The following is a 23,340-nucleotide window of genomic DNA, read 5'->3' on the forward strand; positions in this document are numbered from 1 at the left end:
GAAATGGATAAATATGAATCTGATTTGGAGGGGGGGCTCAAACATATGATTAATTTTACATGAATCTAGCAAAGCACTTTAAGCAACTAAAATCTTGACAAATGATGCTTTCTCTATTGTTGCACTTTGTGCGCTAATAAATAAAATTAAAAAATATAAACTGTTTGGCTTTTTAACTGTGCCGTTGTCAATCTCTTTTACGGAGAGTTAGGAGAGACAGTCCCTATGTGACCTGGCTTCTGCATCACTCAACCTGGTGGATCAGTTGTCTCTTATACTAGGTGTCATCAAAATGTTTGGAGAAACAGTGGGCTCATTTAAGATGAGTTCCAGTGAAATTCTTCTGGGTGCAGCAACTGCTGATTCAGCCTAGGGAGTGAATGGTGCAATCAATCTTGAAGTAATCTTTGCACATAGACCATCATTTGTTCACATGCAAATATCTAAATTGCTTTGGGCCTCCATTCCACCAAGAAACAGGCTATAGGAACTGCTGCAGTAGCATTTACTTTGATTTCCACAACTAGTTTGGGATATATTTTTTTTAGAAAAATATATTAAATTTATATTGATGATTTAGGAGAAAAAAGTTATTCATGTTTTTTTGCCACTGATTTGCCACAGCCCTCTCATTGTGCCTTCAGATCTCTAATTTAGATTCTTCAAGGCATTTTAGACCCATGTTCTGAACCTCTACATGTTGTGTTGAAAATTGGATGATGAAGAAGGTATGTTTGCAATCTTGAATTATTTTCTAAAGATGGAAGAAAAATAATAAAATAACCTAGTAGAGTCTAACGCCTGGATGGAAAGATCCACGTAGTTTCCTTGGCATAAGGTACAAATATTTCAATCCCACCTTCTTTCAGGACGCTTTTCTCTAATTTCAATCCAGCCTTTCAATCGGTCTTTCAATCCAGCCTTTCAATTGGTCTTGCAATCCAGGACTCATCCCGTTTAAGCTGAGCTTAGTTCAGTCAAAACCTGCAAGGATAGCCTTTTATTGCTAGTCTCTGGACAGTGCGATTAATAAAAGGTACAAGTCAGAGCACGTTGAACCCTTTTGCGAGTCTCTCAGTATTTCTTTGCCAACCGCGATAAGGGAAAAAGTTCCGTTTTCCAAGGAATCATGACACTTCCCTTTCCGATTCCGCGGGCGAGAACCCTTCCCTGCCAGCCACTTCTGCACATGCTCAGTGCAAAGGGTTGGGCAAGCTAACGCCGGCGGCTGTAAGCCGACGCCCTGGAGGCGTCCTTTTAAAGGCACGGCGAAACCCGACCGCTCTTCTACACCACGAATCGCATTCACACTTCGTCCGGCCGCTCGCCCCCCCCCGCCCCTCCCGCCTGGGAGGATATTGCAAAGAGGGAGACATGGGAGAAAGGAAGTTTGCAGCAAGCGCCTGAAGCAATTCCGCCCCGGCCTGCAGGTTGCAAACTCTTTTATAGAGGGCTGGCCGCGGAAGAACCTCTCTTTTCGGCCTCTTTCCAGTTAGTGAACAGACTCCTCTCTAGGTAAAAAGAGCCCTCAGCCGCGATTGGCATTCAGCATTGCAGGGAAAGTTGCCAGCTGGCTTTAAGGGAGGCGTGGATTGGTGGTCCCAGGAAGTTTAAAGGGCTAGTCGTGAACATCTGCCCTTTCCACGTCTGGATTTCTTTCCTGCCCTTCCTCCTTCCCTCTCTAGGGGGTTTTCACCCCCTTCTTCCTTTTGAAGGGGCGGTGTGCGGTTAGGTTGTTGAGTCAACCCAGGCAGGGAAGAACCTAAAACATTATTCATTTTGCTTCTTCCAGGATTTATTGCAGCTTCGCTGGCCTTTCTCTCCAGCCAGACGTCTCCGGTAACTGCCCTAGCAGCCCAGAATACTTACCTTTTCCAGGTACAACCATTGTACGTTTCTCTCTGGCCTCTTCTGGAGGTGCCACAGGTGAGATTGACATAAAGGGCTGATTGACAGTTTGCTGGGGCTCTCTTGGTTGGCACATTGTTGTACGAATACTTAACATATGCCGGTGGTAAGAGTCGATGCAGCTGTACAGTTGCGTTGAGTAGAGGAGTACCCACCCCCTATCTGGCAGAATGAAAAACCTAATAGAATTTAATAAAATTGTTATTTTCCTACTCTATCTTATATATGCTGCGAGGGCAGGGACTTAGGATAGCTGTTCTTGTTCTTTAATATGGGAGCTAGCATTTGATTTTTCTAAAACTTCTTGATTACCCTGCAGTGAATAGACAGACATTTGCTTGAATAACAGGAAAGTGATAAAAATTTCAGTGGAAGCTGTGCTAGACATATTGGGAGACAAACCTGAAGTCTGTTATTGACTGTATTTGTTAACTAAGAGCTACAAAATAGCATCCGACTTTTTGGGATTCTCCGAAATAATTCATTAAGACAAGAGGTAGATTTATGCAGTTATCTAGACTCTTATTATTTAAAAGACACCTCTATCTTCTTAACTATTCTTTTGATCTTCATGTGTGTTTTGCTGTTTAGCACATGCATCTGATTACTTGATATTTTGAGACAGCCTGTTTGTAGTGTTGCTATAAAATAGGGTCTCATCTAAGTCCACAGACAGAAGTTTCATTGTCTGACTTGAAAGATGACCATTTTTCTCTGCTTTCTTTAGATTTTCTTTTTTATATGAGCATTTATATTACCTAATATATGTACTTTAATACATATTAAATGCTATGGTATCTTGGACAATATTGATGCATTCAGAAGACTGAGTAGGCCAGTGGTTCTCAACCTATGGTCCACAGACCCCTGGGGGGGCACAATGTCATCACGGGTGTGTGTGTGTAAGCGAAGGCTTGAAGAAAGGTTATTTGATTTAAATCTTGAGTTTAAGTCTTAGGGCTCTGTGGTCATGGTCTATGGCCACAAAAGATATTTAAAGGGGGTCCATGGTGAAGAAAGGTTGAGAAACCCTGGAGTAGGTGATTAATGTAAAAAAAAAAGTACATAGTAAAATGAATCAAGGCCTTGGATAATAATTTCTGATTAAACTATATGACAGGTACTTTATAGCAGAGATCCCCAACCCTGGCCCACTATCAGGCTATGGCCTATTCAGAAACAGGATGCACGAGGGTAAGCGGTGGGCACGCACGTGCACGGCTTGACTTACAAGAGTGGCAGATCAGCGCACATGCACACACTGCAGAGTTCAACTTGCACAAGTCGAGCTGCACACGCATGTGTGTGCTGGCCTGCAGATTGTGCAAGTTGAGCTGTGCATGTGCACCGACCTGCCATTCGTACAGCCTTGTTCCCCTCTCCCCCCCCATCCCCAACTGGGCCTCCAAGTTGCAAAAGTTGAGGAGTGCTGCTTTATAGCCTGGGTGTGTAAAAGAGGAATGTTTGATTATTGGCTGTAAAACTGATAAGTTGCCTTCCTGAGGATTTTAAGAATTAAAGCCAAAGAACAGTCAGGGAAGTTAGACAACAGTGATTCTCCAATGCTTTATTTTTTTTTCTTTTTAAATATTGGTGTTTAACCACTTTTTTTTATCCCTTGGAATCAACTTTGATTCCTGGTGACTACCTTGACAAATCCCTGCTGTTTTCTGGACAAAGCTTTTTGGAACTGGTATGCCATTATCTGCTTCCTGAGAGAGAGGGACTGACCCAAAATCATCCAGCTGGCTTCATGCATGTGACAGGGCTAGAATTCACAGTCCCAAGTTTCTGGCCTGGTGCCTTAACTGCAATATCTAAACTGGTTCTATTTTTAATCTTTTTTTAAGTTTAACTGCTTTAAGTATAAAATTAAGATGAGTACTTGCTGACCTTCCCCTAAACTGTAGAATAAGTGCATTAACACAGACAGCAATTTTGTTGCAATAGTGTTTTTCTGTTTGTGGAATTCATTCCTGCTCTGTGTGTTGTGGAAATCATCTATGAAATTGTAGCTGCTGCTCCTCCCCACAACAAGATCACTGCAAAATGGAAGCAAAAAAAAAAAAAATACAGAAAATTTTAATTCTTTACTGCCATCTAGGGGTCATCTGGATATTTGCAGCCTGGAAATAGGCACACTTCCTTTCTCTCTCATTTTTTTTCTTGGGTAAGTTATTTTCAAGTATTAAGCATTTTTCTTCTCCAGGACTGGTTTGTACCACATGAATAATGCAGATATCCTCACTTCCCATCATTTAGCTTTTGTATGCTTGCTGTAGAATTGTCACAAGGTTGGGGAGGAGGGCTCTTTCCATTTCATTAACTTTGTGCCAACATTCTACTTTCTTCCACATAGGGAGGCCCTGTTGTAATCTTTGGAATTATATCTGAATCTGTTCTGTCCCAGCCTACGTGAGTCCTTGTTAAGCTTACAAGGAGAAACCCTTCTTCCAACAAGCAGGCTGGAACCGCAGGGAAAAAACCAATCCCCTTTTATTACTTACAGACATGAATAAATGTCCAAAGGCAAACAAAACACAGTTCACTGAAACTTGATTCCTTAACACAAACGGTTGCCTTCAGCAACCAGCACCTCCCACACCTTCCCTTTTATTATGCAGCCAAGGAGTGGCTTCCTGTGAGTTATCACTGTCCAACTCAGATTCCCAGCACAGCTGTGTGTCAGCCTCAGCATGAGTAGAGGGGCCAGGCTCCTCCTCAGACTGTAAGTCTTGGAGCTCATTAGAGCCTTCCTCTGACTCTGATGTCCCTCCAGGCCCCTCCTCCTCCTCTGATTCCCCAGACTCAGCTGCCGGGTCCACTGGCTGACGAGAAATCACAACAGAATCTGCAAGTGGGGTTCATAGTTCCCTTATATTTTGTCCACTAAGTTCTGTACATCATATTCAGAATAGAATAGAATAGAATAGAATAGAATAAGAATAGAATAAGAATAGAATAAGAATAGAATAGAATAGAATAGAATAGAATAGAATAGAATAGAATAGAATAGAATAACAGAACAGAACCTTGGAGGCCTTCTAGTCCAGCCCTCTGCTCAAGCAGGAGAACCTATACCAGGGGTAGGCAACCTCGGCTCTTTTATGACTCGTGGACTTCAACTCCCAGAATTCCTGAGCCAGCCATGCTGAGGGGAAAGGGAGAGGTTTCCAAGCTGAGCCATGCTGGCTCAGGAATTCTGGAAGTTGAAGTCCACGAGTCATAAAAGAGCCGAGGTTGCCTACCCCTGACCTATACTGTCTCAGACAGGTGAATTTCCAGTCTCCTCTTAAAAATCTCCAGCGATGGAGCACCCACAATTTCACAAAATTGTTCAAGTAGAACACAAAATAGTTTCCTGGGTAGGGTGTTTCAGTCATTATTTAGGAGTTAATCTATGGTTTGTCGTACTGTATTTGTTGTCTAGGCTCTGAAACATGGACAGCCTTTCTGCAGCAAACACCACCTTTGCCCTCAACCTCTTCAAGAAGCTTAGTCCAAATGATTCTACCAAGAACTTGTTTTTTTCTCCATTGAGTATGTCTTCTGCGCTGCTAATGGTCTCGTTGGGTGCCAGAGGTAACACAGAAGCTCAGATGTCAAAGGTATATCAAGATACATTTTATCAAAAAGAAAAAAGGGGGTTGGCTAGGAGGTGGTCCCTACTCTTGGTAGCCAATTATGACAACGTCTAATTTGTTTATTACATTTAAACGTTGCCCATGTTGCAGTCATGCATCTCTAGATGACCATGACCTGCACTAGAAAGCTCCAAGTACACCTATCAACTCAACATGGCTACACTCCTAAGATGATGCTGTGCATAAAATTGCCTAGTGTCTGATTAGCTTTTGAAAAATGCAACCTGCAGAAGGGGTGCCGCTGTTATCGGGACTCTTTAATTCTGCTCCCAATGCTATTCTCATCCAGATTTGGGACTCAGTTTGCACGAGGAGGGGGAGCAGCTGCTATTTGCTTGGAATGCAAACAGCATGCATAGGAAGTGCAGTCGGGATTCAGTCCTCTGGGCCTAACTTTTTAAAAGCCATTCATGCAGTTGCTAACCATGTAAATGGTATTATTTGGGACAAAAGTCCTTAACTTTTGAAGTTCCAGAGTTTGAAAATCCACTTTGTGGAAAACCCATTGTGGTGAATTGTGGTAATTCACCACAATTATCAAAAATCAAAAGGAAAATTTATGGCATACTCCGGTAGGCAAAACATTCCATCTCCAGGGTAAGACCTAAAATGGACATTTAAAAAAAAATAAATAGGAACTTGGGGAATTGGGAGATGGACACAGAATCTTGGTTCTGGCACATGTTTGTGCTTCAGTCTTGGATACCCATAGCATTCATTTATTTCTCAAATTTATAGACTGCCCAGAGTCATTATGAATTTTAAAAAATGCAAAATACAATTAAAATCAAAAAGAAGAAAGTAACACAGGCCTATGCAACACATTAACAGAATCCACTCCTGTGGTACATACTTCTTAGCTCTACACCTGCAGAAAAAAAACAGTTCTTCAAGGGCCATTTAAAAGATGGCTTGGTCAGGGGAACTTGACCCTTGAGGGGAAATGGTTCCAGGGCACAAGTATCATGACGAAGGAGGTAAAACGTGGCGCTATGATAAAGGTGGGACCTGGAACAACTCTGTCGTATTCTATTGAAACAATGGGAGAAAGGTGACCCTGGAGCTATATGCCATGAAGATGTTATAGATGGCAATCAGACCTTGAATTTCATCAAGGCACTTATGGATAACTTCCACAGCTGATGCAGGAGAGGTGTGCTTATACCTGCTTATATTGCTCAATTCTGGGTCAGCGGCAGTTTCTGAGTGGTTTTCAAGAATAGCTCTAAGAGGTGTAATTTGCAGCAGCCGACGTGTGAGGCCACTGTGGAATGAATGACTAAGAGAAGGGATTTCCAGTCCAGGAAAAGGTGCGGTTTGTGCACCAGACAAAGCTTCTTCCCAAGCCACTGCTAGACCTCGTCAGCTATTAACTTAAAAAGCTATATACATGTGCAGGTGAGCTCCAAATGATATGGAGACCATGTGTAATGTGCAAGCTTTTCCAAGGTTTTGCCTTTGTTGTATTACATTTTGAATTGATTTTGAACATAATTTGATTGTCCATATATCATCTTATAGGTGCTATCTGTATCCAAAGATGGAGAGGTTCACCAAAGATTTGAGAAACTCATTTCTGAAATCAACAAACCAGGTGCCAATTATAGCCTCAGTCTAGCCAACCGGCTCTTTGGAGAAACATCATATGATTTTCTTGCAGTAAGTTACATGCATGTTGGAGAACTGGCTAGAAACAACCATAAATGCTCTGTTTGTTCCAATGTCTGCCTATCTCATTGGAATTGCAGGAGCTATGCTCCTATAGCTTTACTTTGGTCAATTGAGTTATCTGAAGGGGGAATTAAAAGGCCAACTGCTTTTACTGAGAATGTTACAGGAACACACGGTAAGATTTTAGCATCCTAAATATAGAAAAGGCAAAGTAGAACTATGTGACCCATAATTGCCAGATATATTCTTGAATAAACAAATTGTATTAGCTATCCAGTGGCACTGGCTGTTTGTAAGGTGTATTCGGTGTAATAAATAATGTTTCCAGGTTGTTAATTCATAGAAGAATGGAACAAAATCAGTTCTTGCTCTTTTGTGTTGCTTCCATTACTGAGATGTCATTGTTTCTTAAGCCATTTCTAGAATCCACTCAGAAATTCTACCATGCAGGTCTGGAGAAACTTAACTTTAAGCAAGCTTCAGAAGATTCAAGAAGACATATAAATGCCTGGGTAGAAGAAAAAACCTCAGGTGAGAATGATAATAGAGTTAATTAGTAGTTGCATTAAGAAAGACATGCAATATTGTCCATGCATGTGAGAGAGACAGACAAGGCAGGCAGACCCACCATATTTATTATCCTTTATTTGCTACATAAGTGTCCATCAAACCTGTGATGAAATTCTAGCCAAGAATAGAGGCTTGATTCTATTGATGGACACATCTGAGCATATTTCAATTATTTAACTTGCCTGTTGTTTAACTTGTTTATGTGTGACAACCTTAATAATGATATAAGATGGGCAACTATATAAATGTTAAGGGAGGGAAGATGGATGGATGGATGTTGAACTGGCCCTGAGGAAGCAAATGCTGTATTTCATCCTCAGTCAGAGAAGCTCTCTGGTGACCATCTTGAGCTCCTGAAGGCGGATCAAGATAAAAGTCTAATAATTAAATAAAAATGGCTTTATTTTGGTTTACCTACAAGCATGTCCATGATTTGCTAAGTATTCCAATGAGCGAGAAAGTGAGGGAGGGAGGGTGAGAGAGAGAGAGAGAGAGATCTTAAACCATAAATCTTACAAGAGGGCTGCTAAGAATTTTTGTGCAACATTATGCCTATAAAAGTATCTATCAATTAAAGCAGGGGTTTTTTTTTACACTCTCAAAAGGTAAAATTCAGAATCTGCTTGCCCCGGAAATAATTAATTCACTTACAAAACTGGTTTTGGTGAATGCTATCTATTTCAAGGGAAACTGGGCAAATCAGTTCAACAAAGATCACACAGAGGAAAGGCCATTCCACATTAACAAGGTATTCATTTGTTAACAAATAAAGAGGCATTCTGAATATTTTAAATTGCGTTATTTTGCATATATCTGAAGCAAGTCTGGGATTAATTTGAAACGTTCCTTTAGCAAATAAATTGCTTACTCCTTACATTTTTATTGAACTTCATGGAAATAGATGAATCATGAAGATCAGTCATCTTGAGACATTCAGGCTTGTGTGTAGAAGTTTAGACTTTTCAGTCATTGAAATTTTTTTACTCAGGGATTTCTAATGCAGCACCACTCCCACTGATTCTGTGTGATTAACCATAATGACTACAGAGTAGTTGTGATTAGCAAATATATTTGCTGAGTATAGGGTTCTTTTATGTATAATCACCTGGAAGTATTCGATGGAGGACAAACAAGCCCAATATGTTTCTATGTTGCTTTCCACAAAGAAGGCTAGTTTTGATATTATAAACATCTGTTCATTTGAGAAAATTGCTGATTAAAGCCACAGCACAGCTCAACTTGCACAAGGGGAGGGCCAGTGGGCAATCGGATTCCTGCGCACCAGCCCACCTCTCGCACAAGTTGAGCTGCGCATGTGTGCGCCAACCCACCACTCGAACAAGGGCTGCATGCCCCCAGTTCCCATTTTCCCACCCCAGCTGGGCTGCTGAGTCGCAAAAATTGGGAACCGCTCCTATAGACAGTATAGACAAGTACAGTATAGACAAGAAGTACAGTAGATCAACTGCCAGAGCAGCAGCCAGAGCAATCTGGAGCTGAACGCTTTTAAAACTGTAGAGATGATAGTAGATTTTAAAAGAAGCTCTCCTATTCTACCACTTCTTGCAATATTAGGCAACACAATATCAACAGTAGAGACCTTCAAGTTTCTAGGTTCTATTATCTCCAAGGACTTGGCATGGACACCTAACATTAGAACCATCATTAAAAAGGCACAACAAGCAAGGTTCTTCCTGTGTCAAGTCAGAAAGCTCAGATTGCCCAAAGATCTGCTGGGACAGTTCTACAGAGGAATTATTGAGTCTGTTGTTTATACTTCAATAGCTGTCTGGTTTGAAACAGCAAACAAACAGGACAGGTACAGACGTTAACGGATAGTTAGGACTGCAGAAAAAACCATTGCAACCAGCCTGCCTTCCATTTAGGATCTGTACACTGCACAAACCAGAAAGAGGACTGAGAAAATATCTACAGACGCCTCACATCCTGGACATAAACTGTTTCAACTCCTCCCAACAGGAGGAGCATGCCAAAACAACTATATATAAAGATAGTTTTTTTTTTTCATTTCTCCTCATTTCTCATCTTTCCTACTATCTTCTCCTATTAGTTTCTCATGATTTATCAATTGTTAGTAACTTATGAGTAATGATTGTAACTATGATTTATGGCCTATTATTTCCTGTTTATATGTACACTTTGAGCTTTACACGGGAGACAAATTCCTTGTGTGTCCGATCACACTTGGCCAATAAAAAATTATATTCTGATTTGATTCAAAAGTCGAAGCTAAAGATGAAAGTCCCAAAGGTGCTTTTTTCATGGGGCAACTGGACCTCCCTGTTTTTCTTTGAAGGCGTTTCACTTCTCAACCACAATCACTCTCTAAAAGAATGCCAGTGATCAGCTGTATGCAAGGAATATAAATCCTTCCATTCCCCACCGTCTAATCTGAGCTGAAGAAGCTTCTTGGATGAGAAGCAAAATGTCTTCAAAGAAAAACAAGAAAGTCCAGGTGCCTCTTGAAAAAAGCACCTTTGGGACAACCATCACCTGGATGACTGAGAATCTCCATAGACGCTAAAGATGAAAGATTTAAGCAGAGAGGGGAAAAAAACCCAGACTAAATACATGGTAGAATTATTTGTGCTTCCTATTTATTTGAAATATTTCTTCTAACCTGGATTTTCTTCACTTGTAGAATGAAACAAAACCAGTGCAGATGATGTTCAGGAAAGGGAAGTACAACATGACCTACATATCGGACTATCGGACTTCAATTCTTGAGATTCCATATGTTGATAATGAGTTGAGCATGATCATTCTGCTTCCTGAAAAGATTGAAGATAACTCTACTGGGTTGGAAAAGGTGAGTTTATCTTTCATGAAACAGAATTTAAACCCTGGTCCATCTGAAAACATCATATCTCTCAGCTACATCATATCCTTTCCATAGAAACCTGGCTAGTGTCCATTCTTGTCTTTCTGATACAAGCCAAAACCATGTTTTGCACATTCACAGAGTAATTTTACCTCTGATGATTGTATAGGTAGCCCTTGACTTAATGGCCATTCATTTAGTGACTATTCAAAATTATGACAGTGCTGAAAAAACCCTGGTCCTCATACAACTGTCACACCATTCCCCCTTGTTCACATTTACAACTGATTGCAGTGTCCTGCAGTCTCATGATCTGTGACCTTTTATGCCAGTTTCCAGCCAAAAAACCCTCAACAATTCGCGCTTAAGACAACTACAGAGTCTTAACTGTCGTGGTTTTCTTAACATCCATCATAAAAATTGTAAAATTGGGTCCAGCTTGACTTACGACCACAATGGCTTATGACAGAAATTCCAATCCCAGTTGCTGTGATCATAAGTTGAAGATTACCTATAGTGACTATTTTAGCATCCCTTTTGATTGATATTCTTTGGCTACATCTTCGTATTTGTTCTTAGCTGTGTTTTACTTAAAATTGGAGAACTGTAGCTATGCTGTAACTGAGAGGTTTTAGAATTAAGAAAACCAATACAAAACATTCAACTGTTAAATTTGTCCAAGATACTAGACAAACAGCAATGCTTGACAGCAGATGAATTTATTTTATTTTTGCAATCTGAAGTGGAAAGTTTAGATTGGAAAAAAAGTATGGAATGCTATTTTAAGTAATCTGGGTCACTGAGATAGCTTTATGAAAGTCTTTATAAACATATAAGGAAACTTGAAATTTCTCCTATTTCAGTTGAAAGGTAATAGTCAAAATAGTGTCACGGGTGTTATAAAATGTCCGTGTGAGTGTCCATGTGTTCCCATAGTTAATTTGTCTTTTGATTTCCACTGCAAATGAATCTTTATATTTCATATAGGATGATAATAATTTCAATTTTAACAACCATCGTAATTGGCATTTATATGTCCAAAAATGGAGGATTTACAAACATCTGCTTCTTTTTCTTGGCAAGCTTCAAAATACCTTTTACTGCATTCTAACAATGCTCTATACTCGCTGAGGTTAGTAGGAGCTTCCTGTCACTAATAAGAAAACAGGTACTGACATGGTTCTAAGGTTTACCCTATTTTTGTGACTTTTAATTATCTTTCCTAAAGTTCTAGAACAGGGGTGTCAAACTCGAAACGTCACATAGTGTGTCGCGACATATTGCGACTTTTCCCCCATTGCCGGAGCTGGGGTGGGCGCAGTTTCGCTATGATGCACCCGGCCCGTGGGCTGGCAGTTTGACACTCTGTTCTAGAAGGAATAGAAGAATTTGCAACTGCTTGTAAGATTTCAGGATTTTTCTATTATTGCATCATACTTGTGTTAAGAATGAAATTATCAGGATACCTCATAGTGTCAAATAACCAGGAATTCCTTTCTCCTTTAACGCATTTCATCTTATTTTAGCTGGAGAGAGAAATTACGTATGAGAAACTCATAGACTGGATCAATCCAAGGAAGATGGACCTAAGAGAAATTGAACTCTCCTTTCCCAAATTTAAACTGGAAGAAGAATATGACCTGAAGCCTGTTCTGAAAAGCATGGGAATGACAGATGCATTTGATGAGGGCAAGGCAGACTTCTCTGGAATGTCAACTAACAATAATTTAGTCATATCTGAAGTTGTTCACAAATCATTCATAGAAGTCAATGAAGAAGGCACTGAGGCAGCTGCTGCCACTGCTGCTATAATGATGATGAGGTGTGCAATGTTTGTGCCAGAATTCAAAGCTGATCATCCCTTTCTCTTTTCTATTATTGAGCGAACTACAAACAACATCCTGTTCTTTGGTAAACTTTGTTCTCCATAATGAGTGCATTCTGCCTGTGTTGATTAAATGCCTTAATTCCTCATCAGGTTTTTATAAGCCACTTTTCCCATCACCACACATTTGATTTTTTTCTGTATTTGGGGTATAGTTCCTTCCAGTAATATTCAATTTTAATACTTTCCAGTATAGAATTATCTTTAATGAATTCCAGAAAACAATTGTAGTACAAGTTTCTAGTGTTCTGATTGCTAGATAAAGCCTATAAAATTGCTTTGAGATTTATGGGAATTTGGGATGTGGTGGAGAAGTTACTAAGCATGAATCAAGCTATCACAACATTGATGTATCTATGTATCCACTCCGCGTACATTTCCATCTGATGATACATGTACTATACAGTCAATTCAGCTTGCCTTATGACCTCATGGTTTCTCATTTTGGTGATGTCATGGCTAGCCAAGGATGCCTCTACTGAGCTTATAATAACAAGTGTAAACAGTGCTAGAATGAATACACATAACACATTTTTGTGGTTATAAATAATACAGTTGAGAAATATGAATCCTATCTTGGAACTCAAATGTATGGATTATTTAATCAAGCAATTCTATTGCATACAATTCAGATATCTACCAATTATATTTACCTTATACGGTTCTTATTTTGATGCAGCTTTTCATGTATTCAAAATTGAAATAAAAGCATTTGATTATTGCTATCAGATTTACTATCGGCTACTGTGGTGATAGAGCACTTCATTACTGAGCTCCGGTATCACTGAAATTGATTAGATTTACACACTTTGAACCATCATTTATTAACTCTATTGCAATAAAATGAGATTACACAATACACTAAGGCCAAGCTAAACAAATCTCTTAACGTGAATGAAAATGGCAGATATGCTGAAAGATGTATTTATTACAATGTATGTTAACCCAGTTTTAAACAAAAGTGGGGATTTTATCTTGCATGTTTATTGTAAAGTAGGGGTGTCAAACTTGCAACATCACATGACGTGTTGCAATGTATCGCAACTTTTTCCCCATTGCCAGCAATGGGGTGGGCGCGGTTTCGGTGTGATGCATCCGGTCCTCGGGCTGGCAGTTTGACACCCCTGATGTAAAGTGAGAGCCAATTAAACAAAGATAATGATAAGTCCTCAGTATAAAACTGTAGATTGGGAGAAACGGAACAGAGTGAGATATCCTAGATTGGGGTTATCCTCTGCATCAGGAGGCTGGAACAAAATAGTCTAGATACCTCTTCCATTTTTAGCAAAAGCTGAAACAGACTGTATTAGCTTCCCTTCTCTGTAGGGTATTTTGTTAAATTTAGGTAAGTTGAGATGCTAGAATTGTTTTTGAACAGTTGCTGAATTCATGAGAACCTGAATGAAAATTCTAAAGCTTCAATTGATGTAGCAAGTACAATGGAGCATATTCGCTGCATAAACTGAAGTCCTCTGTCATTTGTTTTCTACAATGAAATCTGTTTTCATGATTCTACAGAAAATTAATTAAAAAGCAACATGAATAGCAGCAACCTTGGTTGTGATGTCCCTGGCCTCTAAAACATGTTCCGGTGAGAATTTGCTTGGTGTGGCTATCTGTTGCTGGATAAAGACCTTTTAAATCACATTCAACAGTGTTTCTCCATACTGCTTCCATCCATGTAGAACTGCATCTACATGGATGGAAGTATACAGCGGGGTACCCCAAGGCTCTGTTTTAGGTCCAATACTCTTCAACATCTTCATCAATGATTTGGATGAGGGAATAGCCAACATTCCAGAAGATAGGCTTAAAATACAGGAGGATCTTGACAGACTTGAACATTGGGCGCTATCTAACAAAATGAAATTCAATGGTGAAAAAGTAAGGCTCTACATTTAGGCAAGAAAAGCCTAACGCATAGGTACAGTATAGGTGGCACCTCGCTCAATAGTAGTAACTGTGAAAGGGATCGTGGAGTCCTAATGGACAATCACTTAAATATGAGCCACAGTGTGCTGCAGCTGCCAAAAAAGCCAAAACAGTGCTAGGCTGCATTAATAGAAGGATAGAATCAAGATCATGTGAAGTGTTAATACCACTTTATAATATCTTGGAACACAGCATCCAGTTTTGGTCACCATGATGTAAAAAAGATGTTGAGACTCTAGAAAGAGTGCAGAAAAGAGCAACAAAGATGATTAGGGGACTGGAAGAATAATTGCTGGAATTGGGCATGTCTAGTTTAATGAAAAGAAGGACTAGAGGTGACATGATAGCAGTGTTCTAATATCTCAGGGGTTACCACAATGAAGTGAGGGTCAACCTATTTTTCAAAGCACCTGAAGGCAGGATAAGAAGCAACAGATGGAAAGTAACCAAAGAGAGAAGCAACCTAAAACTAAGGAGAAATTTCCTGACAGTTAGAACAATTAATTAGTGGAACAACCTGCCTCCAGAAGTTGTGAATGCTCCAACACTATGTTTTTAAGAAGAGACTGGACAACCATTTGCCTGAAATGTTATAGGGTTTCCTGCCTAGGACTAAGAAGACCTCCAAGGTCCCTCTCAACTATTCTATTCTATTCTATTCTATTCTATTCTATTCTATTCTATTCTATTCTATTCATCTGCACCTCAATTTGAGATGCAGACAACACAGATTCATCCCCAACAGCCCTCGCGCCTGTGTTCAACAGTGAAGGGACACAGGGCAGAAAACATCCTGCAGAAAGTACAGCTCCACAACATCCCCGTCTAGCTTCCGCTGCTCTTGATACTTTCGGTTTTCCTTTTCTCTCTCTCTCTCTCTCTCTCTCTCTCTCTCTCTCTCTCTCTCTCTCCTTTTCCCCCTTTCCCCTCTCCTCTCCTCTCCCTAACCCAAATCCTCTCCTTCCTCTCCTTTCCTTTCCGCGAGCTTCTGCAGTGGGGCGGATGGGCTAAGCGCCCGTGTTGGGCCACAGTCTTCGGATGTAGGCAAATTGAGAGCAGCCCAACCCTTCCTCGCTCCTCTCAGCCTTCCAACTCGCGAAACCTGCCCGTTCAGACCACCTCCCCTCCCAGCTGGGGAAGGTCAGAGTCCGAGGGCGCTGCCGTCTCGCCAGTTCCAGAGTCCGCTCCGGCGCTCCCCTCCTCGCCACGCCCTCCTCGCCACGTCAAGACTGGAGATCTGCGGGGGAGCGGCTCTCTGCTTATCCGACGCACCTGGTCTTCTCTCGGCAGGTAAGGGTGGGTCCCGCGCGGCCGTCGCTTATAGCCGTTTAAAAGCTTGCTCCCGTCGTCATTGCTCTGTATTGGTGCTATAGTTCAGACGGTGCCTCCGAAATAATTTTCTTTCTTTCTTTTTTTGCTTGTTTTCCAGCCTTCTCGTGGTCACTATGGATAACCTGGCTAATGCAAACTCGCAGTTTGCTCTGGATCTTTTCCAGAAATTGAACGAAGCCCACCCAACTGCCAACATTTTCTTTTCTCCGGTCAGCATATCTTCTTCCCTGGCCATGATCCTCTTAGGGGCCCGGGGTAATACAGCCGCGGAACTCTCGAAGGTCAGCAGATATTTTTTCTGACATGTTTAGTATAGCTCCTATGAATATTGCGGTTCTTCGGTAAGGAGAGTTGTATATTTTAAGTGCTGTATAATTTGACACACGGCCTGTAGCACAGGGATGTCACCTTTGGATTTAAAAGGATTGATGTTAAAGCACTGTGTTAAAATGTATTAAGTATATCGCTGGATTTAGTTAGTACTTCAAAAAAGTTAGTAAGACACAGGATCAGTAATGTTCCTTCTTTCGTAATTTACTCCAGAGTTTTTATTAGTGTTCTGCTGAACAATTTTCAAGCGAATAAGGGTGATGATAGATGTTAGATAGATGATAGATAGAGGGAGAAAGATAGATAGATAGAGAAATAGAGATAAAGATAGATGGTAGATTAGATAGATAATAGATTAGATAGATAGATAGATAGATAGATAGATAGATAGATAGATAGATAGATAGATAGATAGATAGATAGATAGATATGATTTAGATATGATTTAGATATGATTTAGATAGATAGATAGATAGATAGATAGATAGATAGATAGATAGATAGATAGATAGATAGATAGATAGATAGATAGATAGCCAATTTTACATCACTAAATTTGGCCTATCGATCAAAGGTTCTGGAAATTTTATTTTTAGCTTACAGGTATACTCTGTGATAAAGTTTGAAAACTTTTGGTTTAGATTTTCCACATATAGTTGTCCAACCTGTATGGGATAAGGATATAAGAAGAAAATTCATGTACAAGAAATACAAAGAAGTAATGCCTTTTTTTTCCACCATGCCCCAAACAAACTCAGCTTACTGGCTAATATGCTGAAATTTTCAAGCACACAATTACAGTAAGCTAAGATAAAAGCAATAGCTCTTTCCTCAAAAACTTACAGCCTCTATAGGCTATAATATATAATATATAAAAACCAAATATTTTGGTTTTCAAGTGACAGAGTGTCAGCCCCTCATACAAAGGGCGCAAATGGGAAATAAAAGAAATGACCCAATGCTCTCTGTTGCATTCTCTTGCTATGCTTTATCAAAAAAATAATTTGTTATGAAAATCGGACTAATATTCAATTTTTTCCTTATCTATATCTGTTTTATACTGTAGTCTTCACAGATTCTGTAACTGATACCCTAAGGTAACTTTGAATAAAGCCTCCTGTTGTGTCGTTTCCCCAAGACAGAATATATAGCAAATACATTCAGCCTTTGGCAAATCCCCAATTTTTCCTTGTTTATGTAAAACCCATAGTATTAGTCTTAGATACTGTATGTGCCTCTTTTAAAATGAAACCTAAATATGCAGAGAATGGTCCAGTGCAGCTTGTTTATGTATGCCTTCCTGTCTGTGTGTCTAGATTTCTGGAATGTCTCCACTGCTCTTAGACAAATGTATTTTTGAATTAACCATAATTTCACTGTTATTATTGGTATTAAGTTAGGATCTATCTTTTCCATGCAGACACTTCATTTTGATGATGTTGAAGACCTTCATTCAGGATTTCACAGGCTCAATACTAAAATTAACCAGAGCAATGCACCCTATATTCTGAAAGTTGCTAATAGGTTGTACGGAGAAAAAACTTTCAACTTTTTGTCTGTAAGTAGATTGCAAACATCAATAACTCATGGGTCATCAGAATGGCTTTATAGGTCAATTTCAAATGTTAATTGATTATGATATTCATCAATACAGTTATCATGTGCTTTAAGTGAATAATCTCTTTTAATTAGGTCTGCTATGTTCAGCCCAGTCCAAAAATGATACAGTAAGATCCAATTATATCCAATCATTTATTTTCTTACATCTAATGGACATAACCTTGCCAAATGAAAGTTATAACCATCTAATCCACTAGATATGGCCTGAGAAATTCCAGGGTGTGGTTACTCTGAACTTTTTCCCGCTCCCCTCTCCAGTTTAGGATTGCACAGTGTCTTAATCTGTGCATCTCTCAGGGAAAACTCTGTTTTGCTAAAATTTCCTACCCCACCCCCTCTTGCTTCTTCAGGTACACGGCTATGAAATATGCAGTTTTACACGTTCATTCCTTTTCTCTCTTTTACCCACAGACAGTCATGTTTCTTGTGAGATGTAGAAGCATTGCTGCTAACCTTATTAGATAGATACAGATTTTCCAATTAGACTACAAATTGTATGTATGATATGCATCTCTTTTCACAAGAATAAACTATCAGTCAAAACAAACGATGCTAATCTCGTATCATGGTTAAAGTACTGAAGAAGAGCTGGAAGGCTTAGATTCAGGACCTCACTCAGAATAGTCCACTTTTTCTCTTCAGGCTAGTTGTATTTTTCAGCCTAAACATGGTTATCATGACAGTGAATTGGAAAACTTCAACACAGACTACATCAGCCTTTTAGACAGAAGATATGTCTTCATTATGCTATTATGAGTACTTCTTATGTGCTTAAATGCAGTTAGAAAATTCTAGAGCATGATGAATGATGAAGGCAAAGGCTGTCAAGCAGGAACAGAGAAATTAATTGGATCTCTAGTTGATTGGAGATTATAATTGTTATTATTTATTAAATATAAATGCTTCCCCTCTTGCTATCCATAATAGTATTTATTTTATAGTTTATTTTATAATTTATAAATATTGTATGTCTCATTTTGCTAGGATTTCTTGACTAGCACCCAGAATTTGTATGGAGCTAAATTAGCCACAGTGGACTTCTCAAATGCTCCAGACAAGGCAAAAAACGAAATTAACCAGTGGGTTGAACAGCAGACTGAAGGTGAGTTATTTTTTAAAAAATTAACAACTATTGGGTCCACATGATAGTCAACTCTTACTTTTATTTCCCATAATGCTGCCATAAAATACCAATTTCAGGAATTGATAAAAGAGAAAACAAAACAATACTTTGCAACAGTTAATCTTACAGAACAGTGGTTGTACAGTTGTATAAAGTTGTATAAAGGATCCGGTCAGCAGCCCCGTAACCTGATAAAAGATATTTTGGGCTGGCATAACAAGTCTGATGAAAAATACAAGTTTGAGAACAACCCACCAATACACAGGACACAATAAATGAATGTTCCACATTGTCCTTGCCTGTAGAGTATCTCCTCAGAGATACTTAGAAAGTGGACATTTCATATTAATGGGTCTGCTTAACGCAACTCACATACTTTTATTTTATTTATTAAATTTATATCCTGCTCATTTCACTGTACAGCAGCTTTGGGGAGTTTATTGAATGATAAAAAGATAAAGACAATGCAAAACAATTAAAATTTAGAAAGGTTAAATAGACCAAAAGCCAAGAGGACAGGAGACATAAGGATGGGGATCTTCTCTTAATCCCAGCAGCCACACCCAGCATAGAGCGCCCTTGTTGAGGCTCTAGACCAGGGGTGTCAAACTGGAAGCCGCGCCCACTCCATTGCCAGCACTGGCAAAACCGTCCTGATACATTACGTGACGTCATTTGACGTCGCGAGTTTGACATATCTGCTCTAGTCCAGCCAGCAGAGCCAGGTTTTAAGAGCCAGGAGTGTGGGGACTGACCTTACCTCCAGGAAGAAATATTAAGAACACCGAATGATTTGACTAATATATTGATTAAAAAGAGGATTCTATCTTAAATTGGAGTGATTCTGGAGCTGTGGCACCTTATGCACATGACAGGAACTGGCCAGTGAGTGCCATTCACAGAAGCTTTTGTTAATTCAGGATTTTTTTTTTAAAGAGTATAATTGCAGAGGGGAAATGTACATTTAACAAGTGCATTTAGATTAGTCTGATTGATATTATTTAGGTCTCAGTTTCTTCCACAGCTAATTAACAGTGAAATTTCTCTGTCAAGGTAAAATCCCTGAGTTGCTATCTGAAGGCTCTATCAATGAAATGACTAAATTGGTTTTGGTGAATGCTGTCTACTTTAAAGGCAGCTGGGCAAAAGCATTTAAAGAAGAAGATACTGAAGACAAGCCTTTTAGACTAAATAAGGTAAATGGATTGTTTTTTTCATACTGTCTCTCTTCTGTAACAAGAGTTTGTTGTTTAGGCATTTGTGGCAAGGTACACTCTCATTAAGCATCATCAAATTTTTATGATAGCACTGAACACATAATCTTAATTTATCTGTAGTCATGTTTTTGAAGCCTTGTATCAGTTCCTTTGAACCTAATCACTAATTTAAAAATCTCAACTTTCTCATAAATTAAACCTAATTCCATTCTGAAATATTTTACTGAATTTAGTAGTCCTTTGCCTACAGTATATGCTCTAATACATGAAGGAAGACAATAAAGCAGTTTTTATTTTATTTTTTACTACAGGAAAGTTTTTTTCCCACCCTTGGTTTAATTTTTAAGTTGGCTTAGCTGTTCTGTTTACCTGAAAATGAATTTCATTCAGCTTAATAGGATTGTATGATTCCAAAGAATAGCTAGCTATATGTTAATATAGTTTTGCAAAGATCCACTTCCCAGAATTAGTTCTATCAATTTCAGCATATACTGTACATGCAGAAGCATTTATTTCTTTGTTGTTTGTATAAGCTCCTCACTGTAATAGTCTTATAATAATCCAGACAGAAAAGAAGAACGTGAAGATGATGTTCATGAAAGAGAAACTTCCTTTTGGTTATATCCCTGAATGCAAGTGTCGTGTGCTGGAACTGCCATACAATGGAGAGGATCTTAGCATGATCATCCTTCTGCCTGATGAAATTGAGGATAATTCTACAGGCCTAGAAGAGGTGATTCTGTTGTTTTCTTGCTATTGCTATAAAATCATTGTCCTAAACATTCTAAATATGACATGAATACAGTACTTGGTAGGATCACCCATGTGGATGGGCAAAGTTCTGGGTTATGTGATGCATTGAGTGGCTCCATATACATCGGTTGGGTTCTGAAGAGAGGCTGCCTTAATGATAATGATGATGATGATGATGATGATGATGATGATGATGATGATAATAATAATAATAATAATAATAATAATAGTAGTAGTAGTAGTAGTAGTAGTAGTAGTAAAGTTGGAAGGGACCTTGGAGGTCATCTAGTCCAACCCCCTGCTCAGGCAGGAAACTCTATACCATCTCGGACAAATGGCTGTCCAGTCTCTTCTTAAAAACTTCCAGTGTTGGAGCATTAACTGCTTCTGGAGGCAGGTTGTTCCACTGATTAATTGTTCTAACTGCCAGGAAGTTTCTCCTTAGTTCTAGGTTGCTTCTCTCCTTGATTAGTTTCCACCCATTGTTTCTTGTCCTGCCTTCAGGCGCCTTGGAAAATAGCTTGACTCCCTCTTCTTTGTGGCAGCCCCTGAGATATTGGAACACTGCTATCATGTCCCCCCTCATCCTTCTCTTCATTAAACTAGACATACCCAATTCCAGCAGCCGTTCCTTATATGCTTTAGCCTCCAGTCCCCTAATCATCCCCTATTCTGGGGATCTCCAGAAAATCATTTTTGTACCAGACACTATGAATCCCTAATCATCTCGGATGAAAGAGTTGAAACCAAATTAGATCTGAATTAGATTTAAATAGTATCTAAAGTGGTAAAGTATCTATTAAATAAATGCTTTTTATATTATGTTTGGACAGGACAGCCATAGTTTGCCTGAAAATACAATCTTTAAAAATCCATGTTACACTTCTAATAATGTTTATGCTATAAACTCTGTATTGATTTTTTTCCCATCTGAACATCGGTTAAAGCTGCAAATAGTTTAGCATGAAGCAAAACCCATCTTGCGCTCAGTCCAATGCCATATTTTTATTGTCTCCCATAGAGGAAGACCATGTTTGGGGGTAGAGAAATGTGATCTCTGGCTCTGCAGATTCATTCATAGTGAAATCAGTATGTTTTTCAGCAAGGCGTTTCTCTGTGCTGAAATGGAAATATCTTGGCACAATGATACAAATGATTACTCCTCTTTCTTTGCCGTTTTAGCTGGAGAAGCACCTTACCTTGGAAAAACTGCAAGAATGGACCCAGCCCCAAAATATGAATTCCGACCTGGACGTCTATGTACATCTACCTAAATTTCAGCTGGAAGAAAATTATGATCTTAAATCTTACTTTGCAGCAATGGGGCTGTTGGATGTGTTTGACAGTGGCAAGGCTAATTTGTCTGGAATGTCAGGAGCTCAGGACCTCCATGTCTCTAAAATTGTTCACAAGTCATTTCTAGAAGTAAACGAAGTAGGCACTGAAGCAGCAGCAGCTACTGCTGCTACGATTATGTTACTTTGTCTGCCCGTTGCAGAGGAGTTTAATGCTGACCATCCTTTCCTATTTTTTATCCGTCATAAAGCAACAAACACTATACTTTTCCTTGGTAGATTTGTTTCTCCATAAAAGTAGCATAAAACCAACTTCCAGCCTCCTATAAAACACACATTTCTTTGCCTGCTTGGGGGAATTGCCATAAACAAGCTAGGTTTCTCCAGATGTTTTCCATCTTGGATTTTCTTGAACTCCTGAGTCTGTTGACAGGTTTTATGTGACACTTTGCTCTAAAGCAGGGGTGTCAAACTCGCTGTGTCACGTGACATGATATATTGTGACTTTTCCCCCCTTATTTTTATTGTCATATTTGGGGTGGACGTGATTTCTGCGTGATGCATCCAGCCCGCGGGCCGGCAGTTTCACACGCCTGGTCTGAAAGGTAGCCATCTCTAATCTAGGACATTCAGGTGTGCTTGACTACAGTTCCTTTAATTTCCAGCTAGCTAGGAATTCTGGGAATTTTAGTTTGAGATGTTTGGAAGCCATCAGGCAAGGGATAGCTGCTATGCATTGTATTTGTAAAATCAGTAACACATGAATTGCTGGAATAAGGTTGGCCTTCATTTAATACAATTTAAGAGTCTTTAGTCAAGGAACTGGACCAATGGAAGATCATTGATAATATAGAATCCAGAAAGTGACTTCTTTCTTGTTCAAAAATACAAAGCAATTTGGTACTTGTCTTAATAAGTACCTTATGAGGAATTATGGTACCACTTTTCTTCTCATTCAGTGAGTGGAGAATTGTTCGCATACGAATCAACAGCAACCTCAATGTACTAATTTTCTGATTTTTTTTTCATCCACATTGTCTCTCCTCATTAAATCTGAGTTATATGTTGTTGTCCATCTTCCAGGCATTGATTTTATTGAAGATAGATGTCAAATAAAGAAATTCTAACGACATTTTGAAGAGAATTGTTACTTCTACAATTCAGTTTAATTCATGTTGCCTGGATGATTTAGAGGCACTCTTGTTTTAAATATTGGAG

The 23,340-nt window shown here is 39.2% G+C and overlaps 1 protein-coding gene across 1 annotated transcript; it reads left to right on the top strand.

Moving 5' to 3' along the window:
• Nucleotides 1-1,336: 1,336 nt before the first annotated feature.
• On the top strand, nucleotides 1,337-23,254 carry LOC107284730. The gene is made up of 15 exons (XM_015812875.1): nucleotides 1,337-1,515; nucleotides 1,793-1,926; nucleotides 5,339-5,516; nucleotides 7,074-7,211; nucleotides 7,637-7,754; nucleotides 8,399-8,541; nucleotides 10,456-10,623; nucleotides 12,162-12,563; nucleotides 15,426-15,742; nucleotides 15,882-16,065; nucleotides 17,535-17,672; nucleotides 18,719-18,836; nucleotides 19,911-20,053; nucleotides 20,640-20,807; nucleotides 22,010-23,254. The coding sequence occupies exons 3-15, from the start codon at nucleotides 5,349-5,351 to the stop codon at nucleotides 22,415-22,417; spliced, it is 2,613 nt and encodes an 870-aa protein (XP_015668361.1). The 5' UTR covers nucleotides 1,337-1,515; nucleotides 1,793-1,926; nucleotides 5,339-5,348; the 3' UTR covers nucleotides 22,418-23,254.
• The last annotated feature ends 86 nt before the right edge of the window (nucleotides 23,255-23,340 follow it).

The sequence above is a fragment of the Protobothrops mucrosquamatus genome, unplaced genomic scaffold (genome assembly GCF_001527695.2).
Source record: "Protobothrops mucrosquamatus isolate PMUCROS unplaced genomic scaffold, P.Mucros_1.0 scaffold_6, whole genome shotgun sequence".
Taxonomy (NCBI): Eukaryota; Metazoa; Chordata; class Lepidosauria; order Squamata; family Viperidae; genus Protobothrops; species Protobothrops mucrosquamatus.